Source organism: Anabrus simplex, chromosome 1 (genome assembly GCF_040414725.1).
Source record: "Anabrus simplex isolate iqAnaSimp1 chromosome 1, ASM4041472v1, whole genome shotgun sequence".
Lineage (NCBI taxonomy): Eukaryota > Metazoa > Arthropoda > Insecta > Orthoptera > Tettigoniidae > Anabrus > Anabrus simplex.
The window spans coordinates 482,243,716-482,268,866 of NC_090265.1; the positions used below are offsets into that span (position 1 = coordinate 482,243,716).

At 37.7% G+C, this 25,151-nt stretch overlaps 2 protein-coding genes across 2 annotated transcripts in view; one reads left to right on the top strand and one right to left on the bottom strand.

Moving 5' to 3' along the window:
- The window catches only part of SPoCk (secretory pathway calcium atpase), a 288,883-nt gene that overhangs the window by 122,958 nt on the left and 140,774 nt on the right, over positions 1-25,151 (bottom strand). The window contains exon 10 of the mRNA XM_067135304.2: positions 8,707-8,802. Within this exon, the coding sequence (XP_066991405.1) occupies positions 8,707-8,802 (96 nt within the window). The remainder of the gene's footprint in view (positions 1-8,706; positions 8,803-25,151) is intronic.
- LOC137498979 (uncharacterized) lies at positions 20,752-21,878 on the top strand. The gene is made up of 2 exons (XM_068226943.1): positions 20,752-20,928; positions 21,020-21,878. Exons 1-2 carry the CDS (start codon positions 20,755-20,757, stop codon positions 21,215-21,217), a joined length of 372 nt encoding a protein of 123 aa, XP_068083044.1. The 5' UTR covers positions 20,752-20,754; the 3' UTR covers positions 21,218-21,878.

Sequence of the window (25,151 nt, forward strand, 5' to 3'; positions counted from 1 at the left end):
TCTCATATTATACTTTTCAGGTTTAGAATCTGTTCTGCACATGATCTGCCTTTTCTGAACCCACCTTGATGTTCTCCAATTTTTTTTGTCTAACACTGGTTTAATTCTATTATGAACAGCTTTCGACAGTATTGTATATGTAACTGCTACTAGGGAGATTCCTCTGTAATCGTTCACATCTGTTTTGCCACCATTCTTACACAATGGGTGTATCAGTGCGTTCTTCCCATCATCAGGCACCAGATTTCTTGTATTATGTTTGGCAGTTCCTGTCTTGCTAGACTGCCTGTTTCTTTCCACAGTTCTGCAACAATCAAATCTTCCCCTGTAGCCTTACTGTTTTTCAGACTTTGGATTATGTCATATTTCTTTCTCATCTGGTGGGCCCGACTGTTTAGCTTTTGTTTGTGGTTGACTGAATTCTAATCTTTCTTCAGGTTCTTCACAGTTCAGTAGTTTTTCAAAATAACTTGCCATAATTTCACAATTGTCCTTGTTTAGTCCTATTTTTCCATTTTCGTCTTTAAAACAGACTGGGTTGTTATACCTTATTGTTTCCTCTTTGAATGTTTTGTAAAAACTTCTTATATTATGTTTAGAGAAATCATCTTCAGTTTGCATGAGCTAACTTCTTGCATATTTTTTTCTTCACATTTCTTATAGTTTTAGAAGTTTGTTTCTGCACTGTCTTGAAAGTCTGAAAATTCCCATCAGTTTTAGAGGAGAGCCACCTCCTCCAGGCTGTCAGTCACATTTATGGCCTCTTCACATTCTTCTTTCTACCATCTATGCTATTCCCTCTTCAGAGGGCATAGTTCCTGTGCAGCTTTAGTTATTTTTGTTCTCAGATCCCCCCAATTCTTTGCACTGTCCTTTTCTAACTTATCTTTGAATATTTTGTTTATTTCCAACTTGTTTTTTAACATTTCAACATCAAATTTAGTTCTCCTGTTTGTTCTCTTGTTTTGTCTATTTTGAAGGACGAATCTCAATTTTATGGTTGTAAGGTAATGATCACTCGATGCTGGCTCCTTTTTCCACCTTAACATTTTGGATCTCCTTTTTACTCTTAAGAGAGCTTCGTGGTCAATTTGAAATTCCCTGAGGTGTGGGTTTGGAGACCACCAGGTTTTTTGTTTTCTATTCAGCTCTTTAAAGTAGGTAGACAGTTTGAGATTAAAAGCCTTGCATAGCTCTACAAGCCTCATTCCATTTCTATTTATTCTTTTGTGTGCCGGGAACTCTCCTACAATCTTCTTATAAATCGTTCCTCTCCCAACTTGTGCACTGAAGTCTCCAAGTAACACTGATGTGATCTGCAGGAATTTTGTAGATTTTGTTTTCGAAGAGTTCCCAGTACTCTTCCACTTTGTCAGGATTTTTCCTGTTATTTATTGGAGCATGAGCATTAATTGATGTATAATTTTTATTTCCACATCTTATGGTCAAGAGAGATATGGTCTTTCAGAGGGTTAATAGAAGTTTTGGACTGATTTCACTATGCTCTTGTGTACTATGAAAGCAGTTCCTACGTGGAGGATATTCTTCATTATTCTCTTCCCCGGTTTTCCTTTGTATATTCTGTAATTTTCTGAGTAACATATTACTGTTTGTATATCTGGTTTCCTGAAGAGCAAGCATTATGATATTCTAGTTGTCTACAATTTTGATTAGTTCTTTTAGTTTTCCAACTTTCAGAAGTATACTAATATTTAGCGTACGTCGTTTTGGTCTCAGTTTGCTGTTAAGATGGGTCGCCAGTAGAAGGCTCCGACTCCTCCTCGCATGCTGTTCTGGGCTCTCCAGAATCCTTAGGCCCAGTTGCATGGCATACTGCTGTGGTGGATTGAAATTTCCAATCACCACCTGGAGTAGTTATTCCGTAATTTTGCATCATGCATAGGTTACTCAACTTTTTTGGGGAACTGTGTGTTGACCATTCCAAGATTAAAATTACGGTTCTGAGCCGTTGAGTTTATTTCTCAGCCACACCTCACATGGAGTACAGACGCTGACCACAACACAGCTCGTTGCGAGAGCAGACGTGTAGATTTAAGTTTTAAAGACAGTTCTTCCACCTCCTTTGCCGTTGGGATTTGTTGTCCTCCATTGGAGCTGTTGACTCCTTCATTTAATGGATTTTAGTGACATTTCCTCCACTAAAGGCCATCACCCTCCTAAGGGAGCTCATCTGCCCTAAACTGTTGGCTCCCTTAGGGTGTCAGGTTATTTTCCACCGCCCAAAACTCAGCGTTGAATTGCTGGCAGTACGGTCTACTCCATTACCGTAGCAGGGTATCTTGCCCAGACTTCTATTTATACAATGCATTCCATTAAAAAGTTAGTGAATTAAAAAACTATGTAGTAAAATTGGACTTTTGTGCACAGGGGGAACTTTTCATGTTGTGTAGTTAGAAGTTGAAAATTGCCAGGTTTAGGCTCTAATGGTCTTGTATATGGAGTAATCTAGAATAAAGAATAGTTCTATGAAAATTTTGTGCTAACAGTAAAGAAAGGTAAAAAGAGTATAAGGCACATCTGAGCACTTACTTCCTTGCCGGTTGTTCCTTGTCCTGGCAGGTAGGTCTTGAGAGGCCTTGTGCTGTGTACACATTGTAGTCTACCGTTTGCTGGGAGTAGTGGCCAAGTAGAGGAAGGTCGAAGGGAGTGATAAGTAGCAGAAGAAGTAGGGCCTGTGTTCTTGTTGGGGTAGTTTTTCTAAAGAATGTTATTTCTTCGAAAAGGATGCTGAGATTTAGATTTCATTTAAGTTACCATTAGGGTTCATTCTCTGATCTATATCAAAGGTGTTTTTGTGAACATTTAATAGAGTATCTTTACTAGCCATTTGGAGGATGGAAAGATCTTGTTCTATTGTAGAAAATGAATGATCTGACATGTGGAAACTCATTGCAGAAAATTTATTGTGCTTTTGGGCATTCGTATGTTTGTGGTATCGAATAAGAAAATTACATCCCATTTGGCCTTATGTAACTGGCTTGTCAGCAACTTAATTTACATACTCCAGATTTAGTGGATTTATTAGTTGCTGTTTTAATTGTAAGTCACCACTTTGTTAAATGATGCACAAAGACTTGCAGATTTAAATTATTGAAGACTATGTTTTGTAACAAGAACTTACAGCAAATATTCTTCTTCATCTTAGTCTTCTCTTTTGTTCTGATGGGCATACTTTGGACAACACTTGTTCAACTGTTCGGCCATTGCCCATTGTTGTCTCATTTTCTGCCGGTGTAACTCCTTTCTTTCACCTGTCTAGGGGGCACCTTTCTTCTTGGGTTTTTCCTGAAATCTATGGACTTCTTACAGGGTATGTCATACAAACAGTATCTTGAAGATCTGATATTCCCAGTTCTTTAATGTCGCCCTCAGTTTCTGTCAGCCAAATTGATACATATTTAAATATGCGTTTATTTTTACTATGTAACTTTCGTCCTTTACAGGGCTGAAAATGTCCCCAAAAGGGATGAAATGTGTACCTGTAACTTTGTTTTAAGATTAAATTTTGCGAGTATTGTAAAGGTGTAACTTTTTACTGATACCAAAACTGTTCAAAGTTGACAATACAGGTTAAATATGACATTATATGTAATTAATGTTATATTTGTAACTGTTATGTAACTGTTCGAAACAAAGTGCTGGTGATCTCAAGAGATATTGCAAGTGAAAAGCATAGAAAAACAATTAGAAGTAGTTCTAGCAGTAATATAGATTCATTTTTCTCTGATTAAACATTCTCCGCTAGACATATCACACTGTTTCTCACCATCGGCTGTATAGGTCCATGAACTGCACTTCAAAGATGAAGTGCTGTTTGCAGATTCTGAGATTGGTAAATTATCATGTGCCTGACCCACAACTGAAGCTATCATAAAGAATGTAATCACCCCTCATTCCAATGACATTATTACTAACCATACCATACCATACCATATCCCACGTCGTTCCATCTTAAGCGATGGGTCGGCAAACGAGGCTTCTCCACCAGTTACGGTCACTAAAATATGTAATAATAGTATTCGTGTGTTTGGAGTGTTTGGAGTGGGTACTGATGCTATGAACCATGGGGCTTTGAAACTTATTCCTATTGTTACGCAATATTTTTTTTTTTTTTTTTTTTTTTTTTTTTTTTTTTTTTTTTGCTAGGGGCTTTACGTCGCACCGATACAGATAGGTCTTATGGCGACGATGGGATAGGAAAGGCCTAGGAGTTGGAAGGAAGCGGCCGTGGCCTTAATTAAGGTGCAGCCCCAGCATTTGCCTGGTGTGAAAATGGGAAACCACGGAAAACCATCTTCGGGGCTGCCGATAGTGGGATTCGAACCTACTATCTCCCGGATGCAAGCTCACAGCCGCGCGCCTCTACATGCATGGCCAACTCGCCCGGTACGCAATATTTCAACTATAAAGAAAATGGTATTCAAACTAGTCTTATAACTACAATCATGTTCTAATGAAACTTCAGAGACAATATCCAATTATAAGGTACGTAATACTACATTTTGTATTTTTTTTTAAATTAAAAATTACATTTGTCCTCTATTTTTATTAAAAGTCATCCTCTAATTAAGAGTCTGTCCTCCACCTGAAAATTTAAATTTGGTCACCCTTCTTGTACCACTTCTCTATTTATAACAACATACAGTATTTGTAGGAACATACTTATCAGAATTTTTGTCTCTTCAAGGTTGAATAGTTCATAACTTCTCCATTCAGACATTGTTACATTTTTGTGAGTGTGCAGATTTCCTATAAGCAATGTTAAATTTTCAGTATTATCTTCCACCAACTTTTACACTCTTACCAGAGTCCTTTAACCCTTAGCCCTCTTTTTCTCCTGAACACTCCTGCCTCTCCAGCTCCATTTAAGAATCTGCTTGCAGAGGGATAACAGAGAGCACAAACATATTGACAGCATACTGATAAAAATCAGCTAAAGCAAACACAAAATAAATATAACATAAATACAATACAGTATTCAAGTGCAATGTTTAGCATTTTCAAACATGAAATCATCTCAGTCACTTTTTGTCTGTAATAGTGCATTGTGTGAAACTTCCCAAAACACTCGCAGGGATGTAATCCAGGCTTTTTTCTGCAAGTATTGCTGAAAAAATCCACTCTCACATCGTAATTTAGGCTTACACTTCATTGCCATATTTAGGACTACCCTAAAAAAGATTTGAATTCAGGAAAAGTAACATCTATCCACAACCTCCTAATAGACGCGTGCGAGGGGCGTAACCTTTTGAATGTTTACACTAGCATACCGGTTAGTCTCGTGCACAATTTCCGACAATAACTCGTCAGTCAAGAGTAATAAATGGAAAAAACAAGTTCATTCAACCTTGCGGTGTTTTATAACCTGACGTACCTGTGAATGAGCTTTTGAAATCCAAGTCAGTGTCATGGTACTTCCTCCATCCATCAACACCAACACAATCTCATTCCGCAATATCTTCCTCTCCACTTAATTGAAAATCACTCAACTATCGCTGAAATCAACATCACTTTCACCTAAAAGTCTGGCTATTTCTTTCTCACGCTGCTCGAACGACGCCATGTTGCTAAGCAACGTTTGTAAACAAACTCACATGGTCTGCAAAGAATGTGCACAAAGCCTGATTTCAAAGAGATTATAGCTATACATGGCTTCAAATTTTCGTCGAAGGCTTGCAGTAGCTTACTGTACCTGTAATTCATTCACGCGTAACCCGACAAAGGAGTTATATATGGAAGAAAATCATGTCGGGCATTACCCGACATAGGATCTATGCGGGACACTCGCGCGAGTGCTAAGGGTTAAAAGACTAATTCAGTGTACGCTCAGTGAAGGCATTTAGTATCCTGGAGAGAGCAAGCAGTCTTGTTTTACAGATCTTTGTACATTCTGTTGGTTCATTTCCAAGCCTGATGGAAACATCTGTCGTTGACACATTAAAAATTATCTTGATTATTCACTGGACAAATTAGTTCAAGGCGAGGAAATAACTTTTGTGAGATTATTTTATTGATAGCTTTTCTGAAATCAACAAAATCCATAAACAAGTTTCTACTAATGCTTAGCATTCTTTCCAGGCACCATAATGAGCCAACAGAAGTCGAATTATGTACCATCCGGATACTGTTCACTGTACAATTTCACTTTTTTTCTAAATATCTGTAGTAATGTAGGATTTTTTGATGCACGGTACTCCATCATGTTGGACATGGGTTAAAAAGCAACTAAAGTAAATTAATTTCCCACTATGGATCAGAATGTCAGCCTCTGGATCCCCAGCAGAGGTGTTGGACATTTGAAGGGCATACAAAAGTCCATTCAATACTCCATATCATACGATCATAGGTTATAAACAGAACTAACAGTTCTGTGTATATAAATTAATACTTAATACTTGAAATTATTCTCAATGATGAACATACTCAAGATGTTAGAACCTAGTTCATTTTCAAATTTATTCATATTCCATCCCAGTTTTTAATGTCACTTTGTATATATTTGTTTTCATTTGTTTTTACATTAAGGCTGAAGATGGCCAGCCCAGGCCGAAACTAGTCCCTAATTAATGTAATTTAGAATATTACATATTATAGTATTGAAAGGTGGACCATTACTACATTAATTTAATAATTACACCATATCATACGATGTCAGCATGCAAAAGACCTCTGCAACACATTTGGCATTTGACAAAATTCATTAAATCTCAGCCATAGACATCTGCCATCTAGGCGGGCTAGAGTAAAACAGAACATTGAAACTGACGAGCACGCAGCCAGATGGCATGAATGCCCGAGCGTGGCAGCTGAGGTCATACAGTGATTATCATCATCATCATCATCATCATCTATATTGAGTTTCATCCTCTAAGGAGCATGTAGAACCATTACTTAGCACTGGTTTTCTTGTTCTTCTTATCCTTCTTATCTTCCCAAAACTTTCTCCTCCTTTCACTTTGAGCCCAGTCTTCTTTCTTGTATTACAAGTCATTACTTTCATTTTTGGTCCGTATTGAAAATAGCGATCTCACTTAACTTACAAAAGGTAGACATTTATTATTCAACCTATTCAATACATACAGTACCACGTTATGTGGTTAATTAGACATAAAAGATATGAATACCCAAAATAACAGTCAAAATTACAGTAAACTCCATTTTATGTGAACACTACACTTCTATCACATCTTCCTTCTGCAATGACTTAAAATACAGTAGAAGTCTGCTATTACAAGTACAGCACGTAACGAGAACCCCGTTATAATGACAGTTTTTGTCCTTTCAAAATTCCTATATTAAACTGTATTATCCTTCAGTTATAGCGAGATCCCTATCACTGGCGCATCCGTTATTACGAGCGATTAAGCGAGCAAGAATTTTTTCCGTTGAAGACATTTTACGTACCCAGCGATTATATTATATATGTGATCAATCATCTTTGGCATCGTTTCCTCACTATGTCAACTAGCGAGCTCTCTCGTTGACATTCAAAGGCAATGTCAGAGTCTATTAGTAATACCCATCGACTGCTGTTCCGTAAAGAAAAATTGAAATGAAAGAAGAGAACATGTGTCCGTAGTAAATGTGTAAATAACATGTCCGGTAGCAGTTAAGAATAAAAGCTGAAGTAAACGATCGCTTAATTTGAATGCTAAATACTGCAATTAAGTAAGAATGGGATACACTTCAAGATATGGCATAGGGCATCATTGATTTCAGAAGTTAGTTTTATATTTTCTCGCATCTGGTTAAATTTTGGAAAGGCTATTATCATGTACATTTCTAGAGAGGTTATAATTTCTCTACTGGTGCTTTATATACATTTTCATGGTAGGTCTACATATGCAGATAAGTTAGGTTAGGCAACTGTTTGAATAAGAAAACAAACATTTGCCACAAAATGCGATCGGTCATCTTCAGTACGGTATAGTTTTCTTGTTATGTACACTTGAGAGTTCCCTGCTCAAAATTTGAAGGCGATGTCTAAGTCTATTAGTAATGCCCGTCGACTGCTGTTCTCGAAACGAAAATTCAAAATGAAAGGGGATAACATGTTTTCGTAATAAATGCGTAAATAACATGGCCGATAGCAGTTAGAAATAAAGGCTGAATTAACGATCACTTAATTTTTAATGTCATATACTGAAATTAAGTAAGAATGGGATACACCTCAAGATATGGTAGAGTGCATTACTGATTCAGAGGATAGTTTATATTTTCTCGTGTCTAGTTAAATTTGGGAAAAGCTGTTCCCATGTAAAATTGTAGCGAGGAGGTTACCATTCCTCTATGTGTGCTTGAAATGAGTTTTCATGATACATATACGGTTAGGTTAGGTTAGGTGACTCAGAAGAAGAAAACTGGAATGTTTGCCACAGAGGCCTCTGGAGTGATACTACATGTTTTCCAGAATGAAATTAAACACACACTTTATGTAGTGTCGAATTTTGAAAAATAAACTCTCAAGCCATAGTATGGATATCATCCCGAAAATCCAAGTTTTGAACAAACTGATTGCTGTTTCATACCGATTTTACTGTGTATGGGGTCTTTCCCGACTTTTACGAAAAATCAGATACAATGACAATCCGTTATAGGGAAAAAAAATTTCGCCGTCATGATTTCTTGCTATAACGGACTTCTACTGTATGGAATCAAAATTATGCCTTAAATGCAACTACTCACTTCCAATAAGTTATATATAGAATCTCTGGCTCGGTCTATGTTATCACACTTGTGGATATGCACCTCTCCTTGGTCGTTATAACCAGCACCAGATACCTGAAATAAGGTGTAGAAATGTAATGCTATGTAATGTTTCACAAAACATGAAAAAATTATTGGAATGAAGTGAACACTGGGAAGCCTATTCTTTGCACATAATCTTGTTCCAACATTCTAAGAGAACTAGAAAAAAGAAGTGAACACATTTTGAAAATTGTTCAGTAACTCTCTTACAGTATTATGCAAGACAATATCATAATCTATAAGTTTTGTTTCTGTATTCATTTTAATATTCACAAATATGAAGTTTTGAAGCTTCCACCTAATCAATACTTTATAAGTTATTGTTCTACAGTATCGGTTTCGACCCTGTGAAGGTCAACTTCAGCTGACAATCATAACATGCAATTAAAACACCACAATAAGAATGTCACATAGTATACATAAAACATCATCATTTACAAATGTTTTTTGTACTAGTTTAAGTAATCGTCTACGTTAACTGATGATATTTGTGAATTATGCAAGACAAGTCCTCAATGTATGTAGAGAAATATCTGATAAGACATTTTACAAATTTCATAACTCTGCTGTAAAAAAATTGGATTGAATGGTTAAAAAGAAAACAAGATGGCAGTTAAAAATGATTCTACGTCACTTCCCTAATGCAATGAGGGTGAACAGTAAGTACTTCTGACAGAACAAGCCTAGTTTGTTACTTAAAAAAAAAAAAAAAAAAAAAAAAAAAAAAAAAAATTGAAGTATTATATTAGAACAAGTGAAAATCATATTTCTAGATCACATTTCATGATTATTTCCTTCAGCATGCGAATAAACAGAATCTATTATACCACTTCAACAGTAGCCAAGTGTGACTTTACAATTTGCTGTCTATAGGAATATGATGGAACCTAGGAGCTAGATATAACTTTTTTTAAATCAAGAAAGTACTTTAAGTATTTTGGTACCAGTAAACACTGCAATCTATAAAAATGCATTTTTGTTCAAAAACCGTTCCAAGTCCATCTTTCAATTGAAATATGTTTGATTATGAGTTTAAACATAGCACTTTCATTGTTTGACAGATTCTGTTGCTATAGCCACTGGTTTGGATAAAGAAAGAAAGAAAGAAAGAAAGAAAGAAAGAAAGAAAGAAAGAAAGAAAGAAAGAAAGAAAATTTTCAATAAACATCTACAAATACACATAGTTTATAATGCTTCCACAGTTCAGTAGAAGTAGAAATGAAGGAAGAATTGCTAATAAATAATATATCACGATGAAGTCTAGTAACATTCCGAAATTCATCCCTGTTGCTAGTAGCATAGCAACAACGTTTATGTCTGCCAAAAATAGGATATGTAGTTCAGACACTGGTCATTTGTATTTTTTTTCTTTCAGCATTTCTGTTATTTGTCTTACCTCACTAAATCTACTTTGAGTGCTAGACTCAATTTTTGGATTATTGGTGACCTAAAGTAAACTCTTGCCCTTGTATTCCTTGATATAGTCCAGTTCTTTTCAGGCACTCCAGTAGAGGTGACCTGTATGTACCTCTGTTCTTTTTTTAACCACATAGCAGCCCTTCTGCCAATACTAATTCTCCAACAGTCCTAGGAATCAAACCTAGGCCTCTGACAATGACATCTAACAGTGCCAACCACAATACTATGGAGGTGGACAGTGATGTCCTAAATGGACAGTTACAGGAGTGAAGTTGGTACAGACTGAACTTCTCTTGGCATTCATTTCTTTCATCCATTAAGATATAGAGGCCAGTAGCCCCTGGAAAAGTTCCTCATAGTCCCCAACATATGACCCCATGTTTCAGATATGAGATCTCAGAGATTGCCTAATATTACTCACAAAACTTTAGTGATACCTGGACTCCTTAGTCCTGAATCAGTCAACCTTGCCAATCCTCGAGATTCGTACTGCCAACCTTTGAACACAAACTATGAATCGCCATGAGACATCCGGCGTACACTTTGTACTAGTACTGTTGTTCACACAGCAAAGCCAAAATATAGAATTCATGCCAGGAACAAGCTTCACATTGAGAAATGTTACATAATGTTATATAAGGTGTGTGTGACAGTTGTTGGCTTAAGATAAAGGTTTTGAAAATTCCTATCGATCGATCATACTATCGGTTCAATTCAGATTCTGTTCAGTTGGCAGTATTACCGGAACCGGGCTAGCTCCCTCCTTACCCCTGTACAAAGAAGTATCACTAAAAGTTTCACGAGTAATAGAGCTGAATCTGGCTAGTTTTAATGAGCATGACACTGCACCTCACCCCAGACATGTTCAACAGTATTTGAATCTGAAGGTTAAGTACGACAATCTACAATTTTGAGTGTGCCTCGCAAGTAAACTAACCCTAAAGTATATGACTCCCTGAATAGAGGAGAGGTCATGTTGAAACTGAATCATCCTATCAGAACAATGCATTCTCACAAATGGGACTATATTATTTTACATAACATGTAAATACTGAATTAAATATATACCCCTCTAAAAAGATGAAAACTTCAAACACAAATTTACTTCAACTTAGCAAGCAAGCTTGTAGTTTTTATACAGCTGTTGATATTGATCATAGCCATGAAACTTCCAGTTTTACTCTGAATCTAAACTACAAGGAAGTAACATTTTTCAGTTTAAAAAATCTCACTTACATTGGTCAGGATTCGAACCATAGCTACTACGGTGAGATGCACTGCTCATTCAACTTAGCAAATATAAGATAATGCTTATGGACACAGAGAATCTCATCCTTGATAGCCCTAAAGCAACGGAGACCAGAGTCACGTAATCAGTAGTGGATAGTCTTAGAAATTAACAATATCCTTAAACTATGTTTAACGAACAAATTTTCCAAAAAGCAGCAATGAACAATTTGCTATGAATAAAAACCCTCCCTAGACTTGTCCCTCTACATCTACATTACTCCAGTCAATTGTCACCATTTTGTCCACATCTGAGTACTACAAGGAGAAATTTTAGTTTTTTGAGCTTTCTTTCTACTATTACTGTAGTATCTGAGAATATTGACATGTAAGAATTTTAAACCATATCAATATCCACTCAGTTTTAAAAGTTCTCTATTTACATTGAGTACAGCAGAGGGAGCCTTTTGCCAAACAGCTAAGATTTCAACATGCTCCGCTCACTACAGTGATTCTCTCAAAGATGGTGGTGCCGGTGCTACCTGTAGTGTATTATTTACCAACTCTGTGCCAAGAAGTTCCATCAAATACATTGATATATCAACAATTTGTCCCACCTGCCAAAATTAAAGTGGCCCACAGGTACATGCGTGCCTTACAACACACACTTGTAGATGATATTTACGGCTTTCTCATCGGGTATACAGTGGAACCTCGGATTGCGAGTAACTTGGTCTACGAGTGTTTTGCAAGATGAACAAATATTTTAAATTAATTGTGACTTGATAAGCGAGTGAGGTTTCGCAATATGAGCGTCACGTGTACGTACGTTTCCACATCCCCTGTGCCTTTGTTTTCCCCTCCCCCTGCCACTCTCTTTCCTGGGAAAGTGTGTGTAATCATTTCCCGCGCTGGACTTCAGTTGGCGTGCCTTGCTCGCATAGTCAACACCGTACAAGTGTACACGTTTTGTTTCTGTCATCTGTGATATAACTGTTCTGCAACGAAGGGCCCTGTGAACGAAAAGAAGGCTAAAAAGGAATTCGGTCGGAAGAAGGAGATGATTACAGTGGATGAATCTGTTCAATGAAAATACGTCACATTTTCGTGAAATCCTCAAAAAGAGGCAAAAGCAACAGTCATTGGACAGGTTCCTCGTTAAAGTTGCACGAAAAGAAAACACTTCCAATGAGCCAACCGATAGCAGTGATTCCGTTAGTGAAATTCGTGTTACACAGTAACTCTTCTCATGTCATCTCTCGTCTCCCTCACACCAACAATGATTCTATTGTAAGGTAAAGCGCAGTTTAATTGTTTTACGTTATATTTTGTTTTAGAAATGTTATGCGAATAAATGTTTTTGTGTTGTGGACGAATCATCCGAGTTTCAATAGTTTCTTATGGGAAAATTTGCTTTGATATACGAGCGATTTAGATTACGAGCATGTTGCCGGAACGAATTATGCTCGCAATCCAAGGTTCCACTGTACTTGATTAATTAAACAGGAAAACAACTGGAAGGAAGAAAAAAGGTCCAAACCTCTAAGGTATCGGCCAAAAAAAGCTGTGAAATGTGGGAAAATGAGAGCCTCTTTAGGCTTTGATGTGAACATTCAACAAATGAAGGTATCTGCATCAGAGTGGGATGTCTCAGGCCCTTCTCACTGATGATGTGTAGGTGAATTTATCAGAAGCCCATTAGTAGAGGCACAATCTAATAACTGCCTATGGGAGAAATCTCCACAATAGAATTATGCCTGCCTAGCAATTCCTACAGGAAAAGTCTAATTTCCCCATGAAGAACTTCTTTCTTCACCAACAGAACATTTCAAAAATTAGATGCAAGACTTTTGAGGAGTTTGCTCTATAAACCAGCATTTCATTTTAGGCCTGACACTAGACTCACTACCTATCTATGGCCTGACACATCCCAATGTGATGAGTCTAATGAGTTAATAGAGCAAACAACTGAAAAGCCTTTTATTTAATTTTTGAAATGCTCTATTGGTGAAAAAAATCTAAGTCCCCCACAGGGAACTTAAGACTTTCCAAATGAAGGTATTGGCAAAGAGCTGTGAAAGGTGGAAAACTGTAAACCTCCTTAGGCCTTGAATGCTCTAATACTGTTGGGACTGGAACAGAACAAGAGTTGATCAAGGGATTTTGCAGCACAGGAAAGATTACAGGAGTATGGCACAAGTAAATGGTATCAATGCCAGACACAGCTCACTGCCTGTTGTCACTGCACCACTTCTCACAATAAAAGATTAGAAAAGATTTAACTATAAATAAAAAATGGAGGCTGTAAAGAATATAAAAGTAACTGATTAAGAGATGTGAATTATAAACTAAGCAAAATGAAATGTGAAATTTAGTATTCATATTTAATAGGTATAAGTAGGTAGCAGGTAGGGATTCTCTTCCGAGGCAGCCCTACCCAGGGAATGGTGTCTGTACCTACGTGAATCCCAGATCACACTGACCTGGTGTACAGCATCTGGTAAGGGTCCCAGCTTAGGGTTACGAAGACCCCAACAGAATCTACAGCAGAGATGATGGACTTTGAAACAGTGGAGATCGCAGAAGAGGCAGTCCTGCACTCAGGGACTAGTATGAGTGCATTATTCAATCAGCAGCATTTAGTTCCTATGTTAGGGGCAGCTGCAAGGCCTTCTGTTCCTCATGAAAGGAGCGGTCTGAAAAATTACTGGCAGTAGCTGTAATATACCTTTAAGAGTGGCGACCCCATTGTAACAATAGCCTAAAATGAGTGGTGGTAATTATCAGCCTCAGAAAAGGTTAGTGCGTACCTTGCAAAAAGCAATGCACATTTCTTGTGCTGGGGGAGCTGTGATAAGTGGGCAACCAGTGGATAATATTATGAAGGTGGGAATAATAAATGGTGTGACCCTGATGAGAAAATCAGGAGTTGATTGGTTCTATGGAGAAAAAGAAAGAGTGAAGAGGATGAGTAGTACATCCTATATTGGAGTGGAGGAGGTGAGGCAAAGAATGGAGTAAGAATGATTGTTAAAATCCTGGATGAAAATGTGGATAGAGTAAAATATGTTAGTGACAGAATAATCAGAGTACAACTGAGGATGGAAGAAGGAGTGAAAGATTTCATCCAAGTTTATGCACTCCAAACTGGACACAAAGGAAAATATAGAGGAATTCTTGGACACTCAAGGAAGTAATCACCGATGTGGAAGCGATATTCGTGGAGATCTCAATGTCCAGATTGGAGATTACAGCATTAGTAAAGAAGTGATTGGTCCATCTGAAAACAGCAAGGGAGATAGGTTGATTGATTTTTGTGAGAGAAATGGAATGATTGTGGGTAACATTTGGTTTAGAAAGAAGAATAGTAGAAAGATCACTAGATGTGGCTGGGGTGAAAGGACAAAAACAATTGCTGATTATTTTTCGGCAGAGAAAATAAATTTTAAACTGTTAATGGATAGAACAGCACTACCAAATGAGGCCTTTGATGGAAACCACAGAGTAGTGGTAGCAAAATAGAAAATAGGTAAAACTGTGAGAGCAGAAGACATAAGACTGAAGAAATTAAAAGATGAAAGAACTCAGGAGAAATTTCAGAAGGAATTAAAACAGCATACCTCTATACTATATCAAACAGAAAGTGCAGATGAAGAATGGACCAAATTGAAAAACACATTTGTAAGCTGAGCAGAGAAGATTTGTGGCAGAACTTCGGCAAGAGTGAAGGAAAAGGAGACACCTTGGTGGAATGAAAAGGTGAATGAGGTTGTTAAACAAAAGAAGAAAGCATGGCAAGAATGGAAGAGAGATAGGAAAGAAGGAAGTAAAATTAAGTATCAGGAAATTATAGAAGTGTAAAAAAGTGGTAAATGAGTAAAAGAAATGTTGGAAAAGATTCACAGAAGAGTTGGAAAAGGATGTAAATAGTGAAAAAAGGATATTGTATGGATTGATAAAATAATAAGAGAAAAGAAAAAAAATAGACATAAAACAAGTGAAGGAAGAAAGTGGCATGGTAATAACTAAGGGTCGGATGTTTAGGAAAGGTCATATTTTCTTTTTCTCAATTTTCTTGCCTGATTTGATTTTGGTGCAAATCAGATGATTATCGTCACAATTAAATGATTTTTATTTGTCATATAAATGCATATTTTGCCTATTTTTTGTCATAAGGTCATATTTTGAGCTATTTCCGTAGAAACGTAATTTCGGCGGTTTGGCGACAGCTGTAGCTGTGCAAAATCATCGTCAACTTTCTGAATGAGAACTAGTATTCACAAAACTGCTTTTCCGTATCACATCTGTAGTTAATACAAGTGAGGAATACTCTGCCTTTTCTATCACGATTGCACAGGAATCGTTTTCCAACAGTTTGTCAGAAAGTCTGGCATATATTAAGTCGAATTTTGGAATTATATCGAGTGCAATTGCTCGTTTACAACCTGCTAGCTTAGAATTTCATGCAAGTATTGAAATTGTGAGAAGTGTTGAACTTTCAGCACAACGATCACATGGAATAGTTGGCGTCACTGTAAAAGAGAAACTTCAAAATATGCTCAATCGAAGTGACGGTTTTCACTCGCTATTTGCTTTATGCCGCACCGACACAGATAGGTCTTATGGCGACGATGGGATAGGAAAGGCCTAGGAATAGGAAGGAAGTGGCCGTGGTCTTCATTAAGTTACAACCGCAGCATTTGCCTGGTGTGAAAATGGGAAGCTACGGAAAACCATCTTCAGGGTTGCCGAAAGTGGGATTTGAACCCACTATCTCCCAGATGCACAGCCAACTCGCCCGGTAGTGACTGTTTTCGTTGTGTGTGCAAGATAAATTATGTTCTTACAGGAGAAGGTACCAGTACATTTCAAGATGAGTACATACTCGATAGCAGCGATTTAACACTATTTAAATACGCACCAATAACGTCTTATGATGTAGTAAAGAGCTTCTCTTCTTACAAGAATGTGTTGAGTGATAATCAGAAGTCTTTCGTGCCTGATGCTATGATACACTTCAATATCAGCTGCGAAAAATAATGAAAGTTATGCGAGTTTGCACTATTTGCCCTGCCGCCCTACAATATTGCACTGACACATCTACTTAATTTGTTTCATGGTGCTCAATTTAAACTTTAACGCATTTGAGTAATATCAATGTAATCTGGGCTTAAATGTTCCAAAATATTTTTTTAAATAAATTTATTTCTAGTTTTATCATATTTCAAACTGCCAATGAAGGGTGCAAACATATTTTGCCTTTTAAAATGTTGTGTGATCTGATAATCTTAGCGAACTTAGTACTTTATAGGTATGTATTCACAAATGTTTTATACGTGAATTGAGGACAATAGACTGAATAACTGTTAAACATGCATAATCAGAAAATTGATATGAAAGTAAGACTAAAGAATTTAATTAACAATATGTACCGGTATCAAAGGAATTGCCATTTCGATTAATAACTTATTTTAAAGTGGACATATTTAGATTGATCATTTTCGGGTCGTATTTTGTAATTTTTACGTCATATTTAGTCATTTTGAGGTCATATTTAGTCACTTGAGGTCATATTTGCTTGCTTATTTGGGCTATTTTAGGTCTTAAACATCCAAGCCCTAGTAATAACATACCCAGGAGATAAAAGAATGAAAATCCACAGCCTGTTTCCAGTCATTCGACCAGGTCAGGAACGGAATGAATGAAGCCCCCATCTAGCGGCGAGGATAGGGAATGTGCCGGCTGCCGGAACCTGTCGCACTCCCCATCCACGAGATAAAGAACAGGTGGAAAGACTGTTTCGAAAAACTCTTGAATGTGAGAAATGATGCAGAAGAGTGTATTGGTAAATGAAGATTATCCAGAAATAGAGAGTGACATTGCAATGGTATAGTCCTCTCCGTGTAAGGACGTACACTAAGGGTGCAACCTTACCCTTTCTCCCCTGTAATATTAAGGTATTGGTTTATAGTGACTTTTCTTGATGTTGGGTCTTTTTCAGTGTCGGTAACCATACAGTTTAGGGACCCTACTTGCCGATACGACGTCTTACTGTTACCGTTAATCTGGCACGTTGGCAACGTTCAGTCACTGTTCTAGCGTGAATTGTGTGTTGCCACCGCATTGCCTCTAAAGTCACTAGCGATACATTTGCGAGAATATTTAAAGCATATTTTCTTTTTCTGTGGGATTGTAAATCTATTTGGCTAATACCAGGTAAGTAGAATTGTGGCATGTTCGGATAATGCATTTAATAACATAGTTTGTGTGAAATGATGAGCACATCATTTTATTAATTACGTTCCTATTTCGTCCCATACTTATACGAACAGAATTCGATTGGGATGTCTAAGAAGGAAGAAAAATCTGCAAAAACTCCTCCGAAAAGGAAACCAAGGTTACGTCCTTTACAAGCTTCAGGTCAAGAAATGCTTGTACATTGCTACGAGCAATTGAAACAGGAAGACGACGAAGAAGGTATCAGTCGTAGTGATACGAAGCTAATGGCAAGAGTTTCATTATTAACTGGGGTAAGTGTTCGTTTTTATCTTGTTTCTATGATAAGTTTCTGGCATAATGACAATCAGTTGAAAAGGAGCAGTATTTCATTCTGAACCTAACCTAACCTGATCATGTAGGCCTAGGCCTATACCGGTACCATGTCTTGTGTCGACTTCGATACGGTTCGTAGACTTAACCTTTGTGTATTCATGTTGACTTATGGTATATGTGTATGTAATATATTTCTGTGTGTGTATTCTTACAGTGTAGTTTCGGTTTAGTCCGAAAAGTAATAGGAAATTTCAAGAAGGGAGTTGAATTTTCTACACCAGGTAAACGCCGAAAGCGTGAACATCCAGTGACCGGCATAGACAGTTTTTCTAAGGAAGCGATAGCAAGGTTTATTTATGATAAATTACATAAAGGTAAGGTGACTTCATAAGGAATCTATTGCAACATTATTTATAGAAATTGGCACGCAGGTGAGATAAGCTCCCAGAAATGTTTTGTGCATGTATTGTCATACAGCTCTTTTGAGTCCCTTGTAACTCTCTTTTTTCTTCCCACAGGAGAAGTCGTAACTGTAAGAAAGGTTTTCGACCACATGAAAGCAAATTATGACACTTATTTGTACAAGGGCTCCGAAACATCATTAAGAAGAATTTTGAAGGCCATGGGGTTTGTGTGGAGTAAAGGTGATCCCTATGCGTATGTTTGAGAAAATGAAGACATTTGTTTTAAGAGATCCTGTTTTCTGAGGGAATACATGCGTAATAAGGACAGTGAGAAACCAAAACCTGTTGTTTTCTTGGATGAGACTTGGATTTTTATGAATGGTGAATATATATGTTATATATTACATTTTATATTTAAAAAATCTTGGAATAATTTATCTTCATCAGGTGTCTTTGGTTTCAATTGTGCATTTGTCTTTCAGGGTCACCCACATACTCCTGGAATAAACCACACAAATCTGGACATGATGTTCAAGGAGTAATTCGTCGACCTGTGTCTGAGGGAGGAAGACTGGTTATTGTTCATGCTGGAACGAAGGATGGCTTTGTACCTGGTATGTTCTTAATTTATTTTACTTCATTTTATTGTAGTGAGGTGATCTCTCTTTACATAGTTATGAGGGTATTTAGGGTTTGTAGTACGGATGCAGGGGGGGGCACATAAGTCTCTGATAAGACCCCAACTTAAGTACAGTTCCTGTGTATGAGACCCTCACTGGGATTACTTGGTTTGAGAATTGGAAAAGTTCAAAAGACAGAAGCACGATTTGTTGTGGGTGATTTCTGACAAAAGAGTAGCGTTACAAAAATTTTGTCGGGTTTGGGCTGGGAAGACTTGGGTGAAAGGAGACAAGTTGCTGGACTAAGTGGTATATTCCGAGCTGTCGGTGGATAGGTGGTGTGGAATGACATTGGTAGACGAATACGTTTCAGTGGTATTTTAAAAGTAGGTAAGATCACAGTACAGTGCTAAAGTTGATGAAAAGTGGGGCAAATATTTGTTTTTTTTTAAGAAGGGAGTTAGGGATTGGAATAATTTACCAAGGGAGATGTTCAATAAATTTCCAAATTCTTTGCAGTTATTGAAGAAAATACTAGGCCTATCCCTGAAACTACATCTTCTGTCCTAAGTGCAGATCAGTGGTGACTGATTGATTGAAATTGACTGGCACTAGATCGGAAGTGGCATTATAACTTACCGCTCATTGAGCTCTGTACGTGGTTTTTGATTTTGACTTCTCCACTGTTATTAAAAAGACTTGCAGGTATTCACTTTAGGCCAATGATTAACCTTAGAGAGGTATTTCAATCAAAACTTACTCAGTGTATTTTCATATAATATTACTGGATATTTGTATCAGTAAATTACTTGTATTGTAGGCCTATTTATTATGTTTATTCTGCATTCGACAATCTCCACCTGAATCAGTGCTTGATACCTGACTGTTGAACACCTTCCAAGCTTCTTATTTCTTACTGCCTGATATAGGTTCAGTGTTCGCAGCAATTACATTTGTTCTAAGGTATTGAAATGGGTGTTTATACTTATATCTTTTATGCAAGTGATCGTGGACTTCTAATCCAGATATAGGCCTACTAATGGAGATACATTCATGAGAGATGTTACGATAAAGTAGTGTAAGTAGTAATTAATTGACTTCATCATCAGGTGACTTTGCTACACAGTAGTTGGTTTTACTTAAAATCAGACAGCTTTTTGTATCATTCAACAGAAATCACATTTTTTATTAATAGGCCTATACTTTTTTTAGAACAAATAACTTCATACTAAAACTTAAAATTCTTACAGGTGCTGATTTGATATTTGCTACAAACTTGAAGAGAAATCAGGATTACCATGGTGCTATGAACAGCGAGAAATTTCAGATGTGGGTGAAGACGCAATTAATCGTAGGATTAAGAAATATAGGACCCTGTGTTATTGTAATGGATAATGCACCATATCACTGTAAGCTTGTTGAGCATCAACCAACAACGAAATGGAGGAAGGATCAATTAGTGGTAATTATACTTAATTGAATATTTCCTTCTACTGAATGATGTTTAATGATGTTACAGAAATTAATTTTTATTTTTCCTTTAATTTACAGTCATGGTTAAGGCAGAATGGAGTTTCTCCACCAGAAAATGCCACAAAAGATGAGCTGCAACGGTTGTGTAATATGAATCGAAGTCACTTAAAGAGGTACAGAAGCACGTAAACATAAGTTTAGATAATGTTGTTTACACTCGTGTATTTGACTTTCATGTATGCATAACAATATTTCTCTGTTTCTTTAAAACCAGGTACATTGTTGACGAGATGCTGCACAGTGAAGGCCATACTGTCTTACGACTTCCTCCATACCACTCATTTTTCAATGCCATCGAATTTGTATGGTCTGTGGCAAAACAGTATTATAACAAAACAGTGGCTTCAAGACCTGGTCACGGATTGGACAGAGCTACAGCTGTGTGGAAAGAATCTCTTGATCAGGTAGGCCAAGTGGAAATGTTATTTATTGGATATATGCAAGTGGAGTTTATAATATACTTGTCAGGTTGTGATACTTCAATATATCCTATAGGCGACAGCAGAGATGTGGAGAAATGAAGTAAAACACACTGAGAAGAAGATTGTCGAGTTCTACAATAATGAGGTGAGAGGTCTTCCTGAAGTGGAGGAACTAGTCATTCATCATGGAAGCAGTGAATCGGAGGAGGAAGATGAAGATGAAGAAGAAGAAGAAAGAAGAGAAGCCGAGGAGTTAGCTGTACCATTGTAAGAGCCATTCCATGAGATTAAGAATGTTATAACTTTGCTGGGAAATAATACATTTCTGATTGCCCCGTCCTTTCTGATATAACGAAGTTACATTTCAAAATTGTGGGAATTGTGTATCTACAAGTTACAGGGCGGTATAGATGTGCAGGTGGGGATCAGTGTCCAATCGGAGTGGAATTATCTAGAACTGCTGTGGCGCAATGTGATGAGGAGCGGGCAAGGGGGGGGAGAGAGAGAGGGAGACAGCACTCTGTCACCAATACACGATGTAAACATTGTACGCCTGTTAAAATACTGACATAACTTAAATTTTATACACTATCTAATGGTTTTCCACAGTTCTCTGAAAGTCACAACTCACGTATACTGTATATATATAGAGAGAATTACATATAAAAATACCTGTGTACACAATAAGTAGCCCACATATTAAATATAAATCAATTTGCTTTATGTCGCACCAACACAGATAGGTCTTATGGCGACAAAGAGGATAGAAGAGATAGGAAAGGGCTAGAAGTGGGAAGGAAGCGGCCGTGGTCTTAATTAAGGTACAGCACAAGCATGTGTCTGGTGTGAAAATGGGAAACCACCGAAAACCATTTTAACGGCTGCCGACGGTAGGATTTGAACCCACCATTCCCCGAATGCAAGCTCATAGCTACGCGACCCTAAACGCACGGCCAGCTAACTCGGTCATCTTTGAAAATGTCTTTTTCTATCAGCAGAGGCTTTTTTAAAATCGTCATATTTTGTATAGGCTACAGGAGATGTACAGTAGCCCACTGGTTTTCTGATTAAACATCATTTATTTAATCTATTGCATCAGTCTACTTACATACTCACTGTCCACGTACATCGGTAACCTCGTGATTCGATTATTGAAGTATTGTGCAATGATGCGACATACAAACTAAGAGAATACCGAGTGGTTCTTCCAAATATAAAACAGACAATTTCGAGTGGTCATGAGCATGACTCATAGTCATAGGGTAGGCTAAATAATAATGTTATTGGCTTTATGTCCCACTATCAACTTTTAGGTTTTTTTTGAGACGTCGAGGTGCTGGAATTTAGTCCTGCAGGAGCTCTTTTATGTGTCAGTAAATCTACTGACATGAGGCTGAGCACCTTCAAATACCACCGCACTGAGCTCGGCCCTGCCAAGTTGGGTTCAGAAGGCCAGCGCCTCGACCGTTTGAGCCACTCAGCCAGGTGTGGAGGCTAGAGAGCTGAGTTTAAGTAATTGTCGAACGTCAACTACTTATAAAGATACTGATTGATTAAACTAATACAGTAATTAGAATAACCTAATTGACTACCTACTTACAACCTAGGTACTTTGGAATTGTGTTCTATCTTTTTAACACTGCAAATAAATCCATGTATTGTTTAAAACTCCCTGTAAGAAGAGGACAGTGGATGCGAATAGGTATTATTTTCAAATGAGCTGAGCTCGAGAGTCCATTATAGCATACGATTTTTTCAGTGTACCATGACTCTGTATGTATTGCTTCAGAGGAAGTTCGGCTCCCCGCCAATGTCCAGTGTACCGATAATGAACCATGTGTGTGTTGTGTCTCACTGATCCATGACTGCGTACGATTCTTTCAGTGTGCCATGATTCACTGTGGCTCACTGCAGCGAAAGCTCGACTCCCCGCCAGTGTCCAGTGTGCCTATAAGGAGCCGTGTGTGTCGTGTGGCTCACTGAGCCGTGATTGTGCATGATTTGTGTGCCATGAGCTTGCCGTTCCTGTGAATCGATTCACTCGGACACTGAATGAATCGATACACTGCTTCGAATCAAGCACTCAGTAGCCTACACTAGTAGAGGTACATAGTACATTACCATTAAGATAGATAGCATTGCAAAGTAATTTGTCTTTACCATAATAACAATAATAATAATAATAATAATAATCGTATGGCCTCAGCTACCATGTGCAGACATTTCAAGTTGACGCCATCTGGCTGTCTGCTCGTCAATTTTGACGTTCCGTTATACTCTAGGCCCACTAGATGGCAGACCGAGTAAACCGAAACTCTCTTGGGCGTCTGTGGCTGAGATTTAATGAATTTTGTCGGGTAAACACCAAATGTGTCACCAGAGATCTTTTACATGCCGACATCGTACGACATGAAGTGTCGAATGGACTTTTTTCTGCCCTTCAAAAATCCGACTACCTCTGCCGGGTTTGAACCCGCTATATTGGGATTCGGAGGCCGTCACTCTACCACTGATCCACAGAGGCAGCTGTCTTTACCATGAAATACATCGTCGTCGTACATGACTGAATTACTATCAATATATCTTAGAGAAACTGTAATGTACATGAAACCGAAATTGAGTTAATTTCCACGATACATTCTTCCTATATAAAGGAGACCATGTAGCTTATCCACCTTCATTTCAGCCACATAAATATTCAGCAAAAATTGCAAAATCACATTAAAGGACAAATACAATTTTTTAAGTAGAAATAGTCTGGAACATAGATTAGCATCCTGCGCGTCATCATTCAGGAGTCGCTGTTGAACATACTGTACTTGTCAAAACTAGTAAGTTTCTATTTTACACAATAATAGTGAAATGTTGATGAAGACGACATACACCCAGCCCCTGTGCCAGAGAAATTAACCAACGGTGGTTCAAATTCCCCACCCTGTCGAGAATCAAACCCACACCCTGTGACCAAAGGCCAGCACGCTAACCATTTAGCCATGGGGCCAGACAATAATAGTGAAAAAGCATGTTCACTGCAGCTATTGTTGACAGGATATTTCTTCTCTTTAAAGAACAATGAGTACCACGAATTAATATCCTGTTTTGTTGATTCCTGTAAACTTTGTATGTACGGTTTTGGTTCGCCAGTTCCTAGCGTATCTACTGAATGAAAACTTTGTAGACCAATGGATTCAGTTTTATGTTTATTGCCTTCAGTCGTCACGACAGTTTTTTCAATGACAACAGTCGCTCAATTACAAATCCTGTCAAACCTAACCTAACCCTGCGACAATCAGTGGTTTTCGATGGATCACTACCTAACCGGTCATTATAATTTGTTTTCGGTGGATCACAACCAAACCTGTCCCTATCAGTGGTTTTCGGAAGAATACAGTGGTTTTGTCACAAGTCAATACAGACTCTTGAATCAATGTGTGAAAATGGGAAAGTGTAGAAAACCCTCTTCAGGAATACCAATCTCTAAGTCCATAGTCTTTTCAGCGTTGTCACACAGCTGAAATTCACTTTAGAAGTAATTGTAAAAAGTCGTATATAGGCTCTACAGATACATAGTACATTACCAATTCCATCTCGATTGCTATGATACGCACACTGCATAGCGGTTTTGCTCTATAGATAAATCATATTATAGTGAAAAAAAATTTGTTTAAAAAAAAAATCTGTCTGGCATGAAGGTCCAGAAGGAAAATACTTTCATTGAATTCTTATTTATGTGCTCACCACCCTAGTAGGTTTAAATAAACCTTATAAATACGTTGTAAGACCCATTCTCGAATATGGATCTGCATGTTGGTTTAATAAATTCCCTAGAGAAAGTTCAAAGAAGAGCGATGCGTTTCGTAACTGGGAATAGAAGGAATACCATTAATTGGGAAAGTCTTGAATCTAGAAGAACTAGAGCTCGCCTGTGTGGTCTTTATAAGAGCTATACGGGAAGGGCTGCTTGGAGTTGTATTAGGAATAGGTTATAACCTCCCTCATTGTATCACTATTTGCAGCGATAGCCAGGAAGCGTTAAAAGCACTATGTGCAGTTAAAACAACATCAAAAATGGTATGGGAATGCCAAAGGATGTTAGATCAGCTGTGTGAATTTAGCTCAGTTACCCTATTACGGGTCCCTGGGCACACAGGTATCAGTGGAAATGAAGAAGCTGACAAACTAGCGAAACAAGGCTCAAAAGGTCC